Raw genomic sequence first — 14,696 nt, 5'->3', positions numbered from 1 at the left:
AAGCATGTTTTTTTCATTTACAAGGTGAAAGAGTTTAAAGGCAGAAAATGTCACACTGCACCTGCTGCTCTTATTCCACATTGGGCAATGAATAGTTCCGCACCGCTCCTGTATTTGGTAAAACATGAGGTACCCTTATCCTCGATATGCAGCTTTGAAAACAGCAAATCCCTTGAAGGTATCATCCACTATCATGGCATCTCATGTGTCAGCACACTGTCTGGTTTAATGTCATTTATCTTTTTCATCAATATTTTTTATTCTATTTAAATTTTAAACAAGCTCTCGACATGTTGCCTTCTTGGGTGTCACTTTAGATATCAGATCAGGCTTATGCAAGGTCAGGATGCAGCCGTCTCTCTCTGGATACCAGACTGACCCAGTGATGGTTCCCAAACTAGAGGTTCATTGGGTGACCAAGCTGGCCATCCGCGAGTCACGGCGCCAGGCGGAAGAGTGCTTTACCCGAGCCAGATGCTTGCCCCTTTCTCAGGGGTATATCCGCGCCCGGGTGGTGTTAGAGAGGGATATAGTTGTATAGTAGTTACTTAGTATATAGTATATTGAAAATTTAGTGTCCAGATAATTTGGTGATTTTGTACTATGGTAGTGGGTGTGTTACCATGGTTTTGCTTTGTATCGTGACCATAATTAAATTAATTATTTCTGATACTACAAAATAAAGCTGGTTATGCCTGCCCGAGCCGGCTGCCTGCCCCTTTCCGGGGTTACGTCCACATCCAGGTGGTGTTGGAGAGGGACTACGCACTGTCCACGGGCACCCTGGGGGATTTCCAGGACCGTTGGGCACCGCGGGGGGTTGAATGCATCCTTGCGAAGGATTGTAACATAGTTGTTTAGTAGTTTATTTAGTATATTTGTTTGTCTTATAATATGGCGGTGGGTTCTGGTTTGTTTTATAGTATTGTAAATATTATTTTTAATAATTAAATAAATGTTTTGATTAAATAAAAGAGGTTAATTGGGGACAAGGCCTCTGATCGTTCAAAGATCAGCTGGGTGCAGGATCTATCATTGGCTGGGATTAGCATTGCTATCCCGAAGGGGGCAGACTGATCACAAAGGGTCAGAAGGGTCCTGACCTGAAAGATCACCTATTCACATTCTCCAGAGATGCTGCCTGACCCACTGTGTTACTCCAGCACTTTGTGTCCTTTTGTTATTTAAAAATCATATTATGCAAGTAATTTCGTAGTGCTAAAGAAGGATCCCAACTCAAACCATTAGCCTTACCCACAAATGCTGCCTGACCTGCTGTTACTCCAGCATTTTGTGTTCTTTTGTGTAAACGAAGCATCTGCAGTTCCTTGCTTCTATTTTTTTTAATAACCTTCAATTAAGATAGCTCCAATTCAAGATGAACCGTTAACTGCTTACCTGAGATTAAATGCTGGCAATCTGAGCTAATTAACATTATCATTTCATAGATATTCATTTAATTAAAATTAGCTGTTGAGTGACAATGGCCTGGCTAATATTAGTGTTTAATTGAACCCTGGGGTAATGCCAGCACTTGAGTAATATTCAATGGAATAATATCAATATTTCAATTATTTTTATTTGGTTATCATTATTAGCTCAGTGATAACCATTGAAGCTGATGCTCACATTCCAGTAACACTGAGTGAGCTGGTGTTAGTATTACTGTAACACCTTAAAGACACAAATATATTAATAACATCCATTGGGGTAGTATTTCAAAGAGACTCATTCAGTTAATGTTAACATTTTGATGGGCTAATGGATATACCCCTATGGCACCCTGTGTGTTAATGACACCATGGACTATTAGCAGCTCCACATTAAAAAGGTTAGCGATGATTTCACTGACATTGAGCCAATGTTGTATTGCAGATAAATTTGCACAATTAACAGCGTAGCAGTGGAATTTAATAGAGAAGCAAAATTTCAATAACATTGAAATTAAATTGAGCAGTGGAAGGCCGCGGCCAGTAGAGGGAGCCGCCAAGCCAGCCCCTGCTTGTTCCCGAAGAGGATAGAATTCGTGAATGGGGATCGCTGGTCGGCATGGACTTGGTGGGCCGAAAGGCCTGTTTCCACGCTGTATCTCTAAACTAAACTATACACACCATACACTGGTGAAACAGTTGCCTCTCATGTTTCAATTAAATATTTCCCATTTCACCTTAAACCTATGTCCTCTGGTATTTGGTTGCTCTACTCTGGGGAAAAGACTCTGAACATTCATCCGATCCATTTCCCTTGTTATTCACTCTACCACGATCCCCATCATGATCCCCTCAAGGTGAATGAAGAGGAGGAGTTGAGAAGGGTGACTGGGATGGCAGGAAATATGCGTGCACACCAGGATGGGCGAGGGGGGCAGAGGAAAGAGGGGAGGGTTGTTGGGGGGGTATGTTACTTGAAATTTGAGAATTCAGTGTTCATACTGTTGGGCTGTAAGCTACCCAAGCAGAAAATAAAGTACTGTTCTTCCAGTTTGCGTGTGGCCTCACGCTGGCTGTGGAAGAGGTCAAGGACAGAGAAGACTGCATAGGGAGATAAAATATAACCAAAACCCTCTGGCTGTACTTTTCACTCCTCCTTATCTAGCACAATCCTTTCAGTCTGAAGAAGGGTCTCAACCGAAACGTCACCTATTCCTTTTCTCCGGAGATGCTGTCTGACCCACTGAGTCACTCCAGCATTTTGTGTCTGTCTACAATTCTTACAGGATTGGACTGAGGAGATACCGAGGAGGAAAGGTTTCTTCCCCCAGAGGGAAGTGAACCATTGGTGTTAGATTTTAGTTTTAGAGGTACAGCACGGAAACAGGCCCTATGGCCCACCAGATCCACACCGACCAGGAGGACGTGCAAACTCCATAGAGCCAAGCACCCATAGTCAGGGTCGAACCCGGGTCTTGGGTGCTTTCAGGCAGTAGCTCTACCACTGTGCCACTGTGCCACCCTAGAAGGCAGCTAATCCCTTAGCACATTCACAAAAAGAGTTAAATATTCTTCTTAGGGATAGAGAGATAGTGAAATAAGGGAAGAAAGTGTGAGCAGTTGATAAGTTATAGGAACATTTTTGGCCATTAGGCCCATCAAGTCTACCCCGCCACTCAATCATGGCTGATCTATCTTTACCTCTCAACCCCATTCTCCTGCTTTCTCCCCATAACCCGACACCCCTATTAATGGAACCTTCCGGAAGTAGCGGTGCTGCCAAGCAGCTGCGGCTCACCTGCAGTCTGTCTGTCTTTTCCTTTTTTTTTGTTTTCTTTTGTCTTGTTAGATGAATGTTTTAGTTTATGGTTAGTTCTGTATGTGTGGGGGGAAACTTTTTTTTAAACCTCTTCCTTCAACGGGAATGCGACCTTTTCCTTGTCGTATCTCCGTCTCCATCTGCACTGAGGCCTAATATTGTGGAGCTGGCGGCCTCCAACTAGAATGGACCTTGAGGCTCCGGTGGCAGAGCCTGTGGACTAACCATCACGGAGCTGGCTGGCTTCGGAGGCTGTGGCTGCAACCCGACTTCGGAGCTTCGGAGGCTTCGGCCGCGGGCCCTGTGGACGGTAACATCGGGAGCTCGCAGGTCCCAGGTTGTTGACCGATTCTCGGGAGCTCCCGCAACAACAGCTTCGTCCGCTGGACTGGAGGTTGCAGCTTTGTCCGCCCCGGGTCGCAGAGTTTGAATTGGCCCGTTCGCGGAGCTTGGGATCGGCCGCGGGACTTACCATCACCTGGCGGGGGCCCCAACATCGAGAGCCGGGATCGCCTCAATGCAGCGGGAGAACAAGCAAGGAAGAGATAAGACTTTTTGCCTTCCATCACAGTGAGGAGGTGCCTGGAGATTCACTGTGATGGATGTTTGTGTTAAACTGTGTTCATTGTGTGTTCTGTTGCTTTTTTTTCTGTCATGACTGCAAGGTACGCAATTTCGTTCAAACTATTGTTTGAATGACAATAAAGAAAACTCTCTCTAACTAATCAAGAATCTATCAATCTCCTCAAAAATATCCAAATATTTGGCCTCCACATCTGTCTGTGGCAATGAATTCCACAGATTCATCACCCTCTGACTAAAACAATTCCTCTGCATCTCTTTTCTAAAAGTACGCACGTCCTTTCCTTCTGAGGCTGTGCCTTCTGCTCCTAGACTCTCCCACCAGTGGAAACATCCTCTCCACGTCCACTCTATCCTGGCCTTTCAACTATTCGGTAAGTTTCAATGAGGTCCCCCCGCTTCCTTCTAAACTCCAATGAGTGCAAGCGCAGCGCCGTCAAATGCTCATCATATGCTAACCCAATCATTCCTGGGCTCATTCTCGTAAACTACCTTTGGACCCTCTCCAATGCCAACACATCTTTCCTCAGATATGGGGCCCAAGCTAAATGTGGAATAATCTGCCACCATCATATTGAATGGCAAACCAAGCTATCATTTTATCGGGATGAATCACAGGATAATCTGGAACAGCTCCATCCAAGACCCCAAGAAACTGCAGACAGTTATGGATGTAGCCCAGACCATCACGCAAACCAACCTCCCTACCATTTACTCTATACATCTATACTTCACACTGCCTCGGCAAGGCCACCAGCATAATCAAGGACCAGTCTCACCCTGGTCATTCCCTCTTATCCCCTCTCCCATCAGGCAAGAGGTACAGAAGTTTGAAAATGTATACCTCTAGATTCAGGGACAGTTTCTTCCCAGCTGCTATCTAGCAACTGAACTGTCCTAGCATCAGCTAAAGAGCTGTCCTGACCTCCCATCTACCTCATTATAGACCTTCAAACTATCTTTAATTGGATGTGTAGGAAGGAATTTCAGATGCTGATATATACCAACTATAGACTCAAAGTGCTGGAATAACTCAGGGGTCAGGAAGCATCTCTGAAGAAGGGTTCAGACCCAAAACGTCACCTATTCGATTTCTCCAGTGATGCTGCCTGACCCTCTGAGTTACTTCAGCATTTTGTGTCAATCTTTAATCTGATTTTGCTGGACTTCATCTTGTACTAAATGTTATATGCTTTAGCCTCTACACTATGGACGACTTGATTGTAATTGTGTGGTCTTTCTGCTGACTGCATAGCATGCAACAAAAAGCTTTTCACTGTACCTCGGCACACGTGACAATAATAAACTAAACTAAACTATCTATTCTTGAGAAATGAGAATTGAGAATTGATACTATTATTTGGAAGATTTTCATATAATTAACGATTTCAGTAGAATGCATTGTATTTATGGCACATTAGGGTTACAAAAATATTTCATAGGCAGTTGTGATGATGGATCATGTTTGATGGGTTTATCATCAAATAATTCTGGCCTTTTGGTGACATTCTCAGAGGCACGCTAATGGTTTGCTGAACTTCAGTCAAGGTCATGTTGGTGCTGTGCGTTGAACTAACAGCAGTGTGGTGACATTTAAGCAGCTTACGTATATATACCAGACATAACCACTTGCATTGATACAGCACATTGACATTAGGCGGGTCCTCCATGCCACTTACATGTGGAATAGGGCAACAGCGAGAGGAAAGAAAGCATTTATGGAGACTGCCACCTTTTTAATATAAGACTTGAGAAGCTCGGAGATTGAGTATTTGGGTATTTTGCTCCCGGTCATCAGTATTATCACATAAGAGCTAATTTTTTTATTGAATGACTGTTATATCTTGGTATTGACCATTGTTCTTTATAGGAGAGAACCAATCATCATTGTGTTGGAATGCACAGCATTTTCATTTCACACTGAATGCCAGAACAGATGGAAAGTTTCAACAAAAATGTAAACGAGCCGTTTGTTGATCAAGGACACAAACAGTTCTTAGGTTCTGTTTCTTTCCTGTGATAACTGATAAAAATAAGTGGCTAAGGAGATAACAGGGCAGTGTTCTTGTGTTTGTTTTATAACAGAGCTGCCCATATATGCACAATAAAGATAGAACAAAGAGAAAAACAATGGCAAACGTTGCAACTGCAGTGCGAGATGTATAATGAGCTGGAAGGAAAACAAGGAAAGATTTGGGAAGAGATTCATAAATCAATGATCTGCGGATGCATTATCAAGCAATCGGAATGTATGCTTGCAGTTTAAAGCCATGAGTCAAATCGCAAACGATATCCAATTTAATTCTCTAAAGCTCTATTGATCATTATCAATATTAAGAATTATGCACCAATCATTAATATTTCCTTTCTAATATTTTAGAGCTTTCAATGGGAAAATGTTTAAGTAATCTTCACTTAATTTCAATGCTCTTGTATGGATTTATCCTCTTTAATCATTTTGAGACTTTTACCATCTTAATAAATTGTAAAATAAACACTTACATCCTGTGCTTTATGGAAACAGCATCCAGGATGTGGCATTAAACAATTTCCCAGCCAGGGATATCACTGAATTATTACCTGTTTAAATATCAGCACTCATCCACCATTGAATCCTACACTACTTAATACTATAAAACTCAAATTATGCCACGTTTCTTAAAAGATGAATAAACTACCTCAGGAGAGTTGAAACTAAACTGAGCTTTTGTCTTGAGGTGATTGTTTTGGACAGAGGAGGAGAGCTTCTTCAAAGTAGACTTACTTTGAGGAGATTGATTAGGAGAGAGGAGGAGGACATCTTCAAAGTAGGTATATCTTGAGGGGGTTTGTCTTGCAGACTTAGAGTGCAAGACGGTCCATTGATAATTTGTGAGAATTTTGGGGGGATTTTTTTATTCTGAATCCTGATCTGGATTGTTATTTGTATGCACATTTGGGTATAAACCTCGCTACATGTGGCACTACACTAAAGTCAAACTCAAGTGACAGTTGAATCAATTGAACCTTCAATGTGCGGAGATGTATACAATGTTTAGTTTAGTGACCTTGATTGCTTACATCTACTTTTTGAGTTGACCTATTTTTTGTTGGAACAACAGATTTCCAGTCACTTGTACTAAAAGAGCACTTCTCCACTTCCAGCTAATGGGCTTTGCTGTGCACGAAATTGGTCCCAACCTTAACATGAAACCGGATTACTAAGTGGAGCCTAGCACTACAACACTGAGCAAAACACAGTAAACATCTGATAGTGGTATAACAAGTTGCTCTCTTTGAAGAAATGTAAAAGCTCATACATTTTGGAATATTATGCACAATCATTAAGCATGTTTTAATATCCAGTAGAGAATTTGTTGAAATTAACAACTATTTAAATAAAAGCAATTGAGGCAATTATTGAGGTATACGAACCAAGCTACCTACCATGTAAAACAATACAAACTGTGCTTATTAATTTTCACATGTTTACTTCACTAAAATACTTAATGTTCTTCTAATTTTTACCTTCAGAAGGGATGAGGTGATTAGATCACCCTAGAATAATTCTACATTAATCGTCTGCTGAAGATGATGTTTGAATAAATCATTATGTCAAATATGAATCATTAACAGTGTGTAATCAAAGTGTGTAATTTACTAAATGTTTAAAAATTATGTTGCTGACTAAATCAACAGATGTTGATTATTTTATACCCTAGGAGTCGTTTGGTAGACATTCTGTTAAAAATGGGATTAGAGCAATGCATAGAAATTACTATCCATTGTACATCTGTGCCCACCGCCTCCAAGTACATAAGATATTAGAGAGAGTTGTGGACGGAGCCCAGACCATCACAAAAACCAACCACCCTTCCATTGACTCCAACTACACTTCACACTGCCTAGACAAGGCCACCAACATAATCAAGAACAAGTCTCACCCTGGTCAATCCCTCTTCTCCCCTCCCACATCAGGCAAGAGGCACAGAGGTTTGAAAACGCATATTCATGGACAGTTTTTTCCCCAGTTGTTATCAGACAACTGAACCATCCTCTAACCATCTAGAGAGTGGTCCTGACCTCCCATCTACTTCGTTGGAAATCTTTGAACTATCTTTAATTGGCCTTTATCTTGCTACCTTTGTCCCCTTTATCTTTATCAGTACACTGTGGATGGCTTGATTGTAATCATGCATTTATCTTTGGCAAGTGTCTATCTTTGGTATAAACCAGCATCTGTAGTTCTTTGCTTCTACTTGTACACACATATAGTCTTTTCGCTGATTGGACAGCATGCGACAAAAAGCTTTTCACTGCACCTCGATACATGTGGCAATAATAAACAAAACAAACATTCAGGAAAAGCTGGGAGTGTGCTCGATTCATATTCTACTGATGTGAAGCATTCTTTAAGACAACCTACCAGTGACATTTCATCTGGTGCGCTCAGCGACAGATCATTGGAGACGGACCGTGTAGCGGTCAAACCCGTTAGTGAGACATTGGAAAGGCGTCTTTTGCGCACGCCACTGCAGTTGTTGGGGATTTTGAACGCACATCTCTTGTGGTAGCTGAGCCCGCATCCTGCAAATAATTAAATGCAAAGATGCAATCAGCAATAGAAATAGGCATTTTTTTTTTTTTGAAGATAAAATCTCGGTTCTTGCACCCAATGAGAATGAACAGTAGCCATCGAAGGTCTTGATGAACAGCTCCCAAATAAAGTAATCTAATCATCTCAATTTAGGTCAGCAATTAGCATGCACAGTAATTGAGTCGGGGCGATTCAACTTCGGAGGTTACAGTACTTACATTAGCCAAATATTCCAATGACAAACTGCAATTCGTCTGCTGCATTTCCTCCAAAATAACCATGGGTTAACATCTCATCTTGTGTTTTGATCTACACTCTGCTGTTATCAGGCAACTGAACCACATACCAACAACTAGAGACCAATCCTGAGCTACCATCTATCTCATTGATAGTACCTGAGCTACTATCTCCCTCAGACAATCTTTGATCGGATTTTCCACTATTCCCTATATCATGTATCTGTACACTGTGGACAACTCGATTGTAATCATATATTGCCTTTCTGCTGACTGGTTAGCATGCAACAAGAGCTTTTCACTGTATTGTGGTACACGTGGCAATAAACTACACTAAACTAAACTAAAACTCAGGCGGTCACAAGCAAAACGTGCAAACGACAGGCAAATAGCACCCGAGGTCAGAAGTGAACCCAGGTCTCTGGCGCTTTGAGGCAGCAGCTCTACCAGCTGAGCAGCCTAACTAAATTCCCTACTAAATTGGTTAAACAGATCATGGTAAAACATTTTTGGAAAAAGATTCACTTTTCAAGAAGTAATTCTTTAAAGTAAACTAAGCTAATCCTCCAAAATAGAGTTGTATGGATTGTTACGAAGTGTTGATGTAACTCAGCGGGCCAGGCAGGATCTCTGGAGAACACGAATAGATGATGTTTCCAGTTGGGACCATTCAGACTGAGTGTGGGGGGGGGGAGGGGGAGGAAAGCTAGAAGAGAGGAGGGGCAGGATAAAGCCTGGCAAGTAGTAGATGGATATAGGTGAGAGGGGCTTTGTTAGGCAGATGGTTGGACAAAGGCTAGAGATGTAAAGACAAGGGCTGATGAAATACAGAGCACATTTGTAGAGGTTTTGCTGCCCTTGCGCTCAGACAAACAGGAAAAGTGAGATCGGGAATGGGCTGTCGTAGATTACTGTTCTGGCCTCAAAATTCAAAAAAGAGTAAATTGTTCACAATGTATATCACGCCACTGATATTTTTTACCCAATCTCTGCCTATTTTCCTCCTTGTATTTATGCTACTCATGAAAATAATAACCGAGTGGGATTCTTCCAGGTGCTACGGTTTCCTTCCACATCCCAAAGATGTGTGGGTTTTTATGTTAATTGGCCTCTGTAAATTGTCCATAGTGTGCAGGGAGTAGATGAAAAATTGGGGCAGCCAGTGGCATAGCAGTAGAGTTGTTGCCTTACAGCACCATAGACCCAGGTTCATTCCAGACTACAGGTGCTGTCTGTACGGAGTTTTCACGTTCTCCCCGTGACCGTGTGGGTTTTCTCCGGGTGCTCCGGTTTCCTCCCACACTCCAAAGGCGTGCAGGTTTGTTGGCTTGGGTAAAATTGTAAATTATCCCTAGTGTGTAGGATAGTTCTAGTGTATGGGGTGATTGTTGATTGGCGCAAACACAGTGGGCTGAAGGGCCTGTTTCTGCACTGTATGTCTGAAGTCTAAAATAAATTGTAAAGAAGACAATAGTAACAAGTTTCAGTTAAAGTGGGATGCCTATTATAAGATGCAATCATAGGATTGCAGCAGCAGAGAATGGGATTCATTTTGTCAGGACTGACGTAAATATTTTGTATAGGAAGGAACTGCAGATGCTGGTTTAAACCGAAGATAGACACAAAAAGCTGGAGTAACTCAGCGGGACAGGCAGCATCTCTGGAGAGAAGGAATTGGTGACATTTCGGGTCGAGACCCTTCTACAGTCTGAAGAAGGGTCTCGACCCACAAAGTCACCCATTCCTACTGAGTTACTCCCAGGTTTTTGTAGTGTAAATATTCTTCTTGAAAACAAGATGCAATCTGCCCACAACCACTTTGAAACAAAGAGATGGCACTCCACCTCATGGTATATAAAGTTATTTCAAGCTGGTGTAAAAAAACATGCAAAAACCTCACGTTTTCAGCTAGAAAATCACTGTCAATTATGAATTTACATTCAAATTTCATGAGGCTTTCTGTAAAATTAACACTTTGAATTTAATGCACGGGTCCACCCCAGATAAGAGGGAGGAAATAACCTTGTGAATCGAGTTCCCGCGTAGCGGGAGATGTCTCCAGAGGTGGAAGGCCCAACAAGACATCGTCTAGAGAAGCGTTTTTAATTTTCTTTTGCCTTTTTAATAATAAAGCCTATGTTAACATATTTAGCCTGAGCCCACCATTGGCTAATAATGTGAGCAGTTGCCATTATCTCCAGGGATGTTGCCTGATCTGCTGTGTTACTGCAACATTTTATGACTATATTTGGTAAAACCAACATCTGTTATTGTGTAGGAAGGGACTGCAGATGCTGGTTTATACCGAATATAGACACAAAATGCTGGAGTAACTCAGCAGGTTCGGCAGCATCTCTGGAGCAAAGGAATAGACAATGTTTGGGGTCGAGACCTCAGACACATCGTAGAGCCAGAGAGCAGGAGGAATCAGTTATGAGGAATGAGTTACCCCAGCATTTTGTGTCTATCTTGCTTAAACCAGCATCTGCTATTCCTTCCTAGACAGGTGATAATTCAACACAGGCGAGGAGGGTTCAATCCATTATATTTCTTTCCCCACTTTTCCTGCAACTTAAAACTATTTTTTTTATCTTTTCCCCCAGTTCTGACAAACAGTTTTCAACTTGAAACATTAACCTGGTTTCTCTTTCCACAGATACTACCTTATCTGCTAAATGTGTATAATTTTTTTTCAATTTCCATTTGGTTTATGGGCCTTGAGTAGGCTTAGTTTACAGTGTGGAAACAGGCCCTTCTGCCCACTGGGACGGGCTGACCAGTGATCATCCGTATGCTCGTTCAGCCCAACTAGGGACAATTTACAGAATCAATGAACCTACAAACCCACACACGTCGTTTGGGATCTGGGAGGAAACTGGAGCACCTGGAGAAAACCCAAGCAGTCACGAGGAGAATGTACAAACTCCATACAGACAGTATCCGTAGTCAGGATCGAACCCGGGTCTCTGATGCTGTAAGGCAGCAACTTTACTGCTGCGCCACCTTGCTGCCTGTTCAACTCTCATGTAACCCCATTGCTCCTGGATCTGTTTACAATGGGTGCTTCAAGAGGCCGGGTGTGTGGACCGGACGTGGCCTGCAGCGGTGGATATATTACAGGCTGACCCACCAAGATCTGCAGGACAACGGGCCTTCATGGTCAGGCCATCAATCCTGCACTTTCAACAACTGGGACTTAAAAATGCTGCCATATCTGGCAGCTCAGTATACTGTCTCATACCACTGCCGTACACTAGGACTGTAGCTGAGATGTTTTTCTAAGATGTATCTAAGTGCATATATATATATATATAGTGATACCCGTACTGAATTTATACGGAATTGAATTTCATTGTACCTCTGTACATGTGACAATAAAGTACCCTTGAACATTTGAACCAATGATTTGGAGTTAAATATTTACAATGTTCCTCATTAAATTATTTTCCTATTCCAAATGTTGTAAATTACTCAAGGTCAATGAAAGGGCTGAGACAGCACTATATTCAGTGGAGTCTGTCAAATCGGAAGGGCAATGCTGCTCTTTTCTCTATGGCAAAAAAATACACCTTCTCAGTTTTAAAGAAAACACTTAATATACAGTACTTGAATACAGCATTTGAAACCTGTCATCTACTGTGAATAAAATAATTCTGAAGGCCCTTCACATTCTGTTAGTGGGGAATGAAAGGAGGCATTTTGTCTGTTGCACTAATTAGATGTTATCTTCCGAACTTGTACATACTGTTCATACTTAAATAGCAGAATATAATTTCAATCAATAGTCACAGCATGACACAAAAATGAGGCCTAATCTTATGCTTTAGAGAAGGGCTAAGGCCTTTGTGTAAAAATTGTTAACAAAGGTGCTCAAAGACATGGATGACATTTGAATGGATAAACGTATTAATTGCATTGTGAATTGTGTAACTGTTGATCATGTTATTCTACTTAAAACGTATGTACATTATACATTTCAATTATTGCCACAAATTACTGAGCAAATCAATGATTCATTAATAATGTGATAAAATGTTGACAAAAGCTTTTAATGTTCTAAATATTTACATATAATTTTGCCATGTTACATGCTAATAGACTGGTATTACATTAATAAAGGCATGAATTAGTTTAGTTTAGTTTATTGTCACGTGTACCAAGGCACATTGAAAAGTTGTTGTTGCATACTAACCAGTCAGTGGAAAGACTATACATGATTATAATGAAGCTATCCACAGTGTTCAGGTACAGGAGAAAGGTAATAACCTGAATAGCGTATAATTCATGATAAAGTCCAGTAAAGTCTGATCAAAGATAGTCCAAGTGTCTCCAATGAGGTAGATAGTAGCTTAGGACTGCTCTCTTGTTATTGGAAGAATGGTATAGTTATTAAGGTTAACGTAAAGAAAATCTACAAAGGTAAAATTAGTTCACAACTAAACTATATACTTTGAAAACCCCTACAATTTCAGCTTACCTTTAATGTATAAATTAGATAATAGTCCAAATCCATATCTCAGTGACTAACATGGACAAGGTTTTTATTCTTACATGTTAGTTTTGTTTGGCAGAATTAAATTTGTGGTCAAAGTCTCCCAAGTTACAATTGGGGTGACACAGTGGCGTAGCGGTAGAGTTGCAGCCTTACAGCGCCAGGGATCCGGGTTCAATCCTGACCTCAGATGCCTTCAGCATAGAGTTTGTATGCCCTCCCTCTGACTTCATGGTGCTCCAGTTTCTTCCTACATCCCAAAGACGTGAAGGTGTGTAGGTTAATTGGCTTCTGTGCATTATCCCTAGTGTGTAGCATCAGGCTGGTGTCAAGGTGATCGCAGGTCAGCACGGACTTGATGGGCTGAAGGGTCTATTTCCACACTGTATCTCTAAAACAAAAAACGGAAACAATTCCAACTTCCCTCTATGGGTGTGTTCCTTGGCCTCTCAACAACTGTTCTTACAGTTATTCTTTTTGTTCTGGGTTCTTACAGGCTTGCGTCTCATCACTCTGCCACTCGTTCAACACCCAACCAACACTTAAAAAACATAAACGTTGCATTAAGAATCCATCAGCTAGAGTGTGGTCCTGGCCTCACATCTACATCATTGGAGACAAATGAACTTTCATTAATCAAACTTTATCTTCAATGTTATATCTTGCACTAAACGTTCTACCATTTATCCTCTATCAGTGCACTGTAGATGGCTTGATTGTATTAAACTAAATTAAATATCCTTTCTGATGCAGGGTGACCAAAACTGAACGCAATGCTTGAAATGCAGCCTCACCAATGTCTTGGAACCTGAGGAAGGGTCCTGAAATGAAACGTTGCCTATCCTTGTTCTCCAGAGATGCTGCCTGACCCTCTGAGTTCTTCCAGCACTTTGTCTCTTTTTGTGCATTAACTAACCTACAGTTCTTTGTTTCTGCTTACCAACGTCTTGTATAAATGTAACATAACATCCAATTTCTATACTCAATACCCTGAGCGATGTAGGCTAATGTACTGTAATCCTTCTTGAGTACCCTGTCTACCTGTGATGTCACTTTCAAGGAAACAATGACATGTTTTCATTCTTTGTTAGGTCGGGCATTGAATACTTTAAAGTGTGGCTTACCTTCACATTTGAGCCCTTGTCGCACTAATCCCCACAGCATCTCCCCACAGTGATCACAGAACGCTGGAGCTCGGTAGGAATGGACAAACAACGCATGTGGCCTAATCTGGACGTCTTCAAACGTGGCGGCAGCTGCACAAAGAAGAATAATTTAGGAGTCAGATAGTTGGAACTGTAACTGTACACAATACATAAGTGTCACAGGGTCATACAGCATGGAAACATGCCCTTTGGCTTAACGTGTTAATACTGGCCAAATTAAAGACCTTAAAATGGAGGATCCCTGCACTTGTCAGAAATGCTTAACCCTTGTCAGCTGAAATTTACTGGCTTTGGATGGCGCCAGCCAGTCTAGGCTCAGATTGGTATGCAGGATGATGAGAGGTCCAGGTGTTCTCCTTGTTTCTCCTAAATTGATAAAATGTATAGCAGTTTTG

At 41.5% G+C, this 14,696-nt stretch overlaps 1 protein-coding gene across 2 annotated transcripts in view; it reads right to left on the bottom strand.

Annotated features, from left to right (window-relative positions):
- prkd1 (protein kinase D1) overlaps positions 1–14,696 on the bottom strand; it is a 170,521-nt gene that overhangs the window by 56,692 nt on the left and 99,133 nt on the right. For both annotated transcript variants that reach the window (XM_055640673.1, XM_055640674.1), the window contains exons 3-4: positions 14,260–14,391; positions 8,237–8,397 (exon numbers count right to left, since the gene is read on the bottom strand). In XM_055640673.1, coding sequence (XP_055496648.1) covers positions 8,237–8,397; positions 14,260–14,391 — 293 coding nt within the window. The remainder of the gene's footprint in view (positions 1–8,236; positions 8,398–14,259; positions 14,392–14,696) is intronic.

Source organism: Leucoraja erinacea, chromosome 9 (assembly GCF_028641065.1).
Source record: "Leucoraja erinacea ecotype New England chromosome 9, Leri_hhj_1, whole genome shotgun sequence".
NCBI classification, from domain to species: domain Eukaryota; kingdom Metazoa; phylum Chordata; class Chondrichthyes; order Rajiformes; family Rajidae; genus Leucoraja; species Leucoraja erinaceus.
Note: the sequence above shows the minus strand (reverse complement) of the source record. Positions and strands in the feature narration are given on the sequence as shown.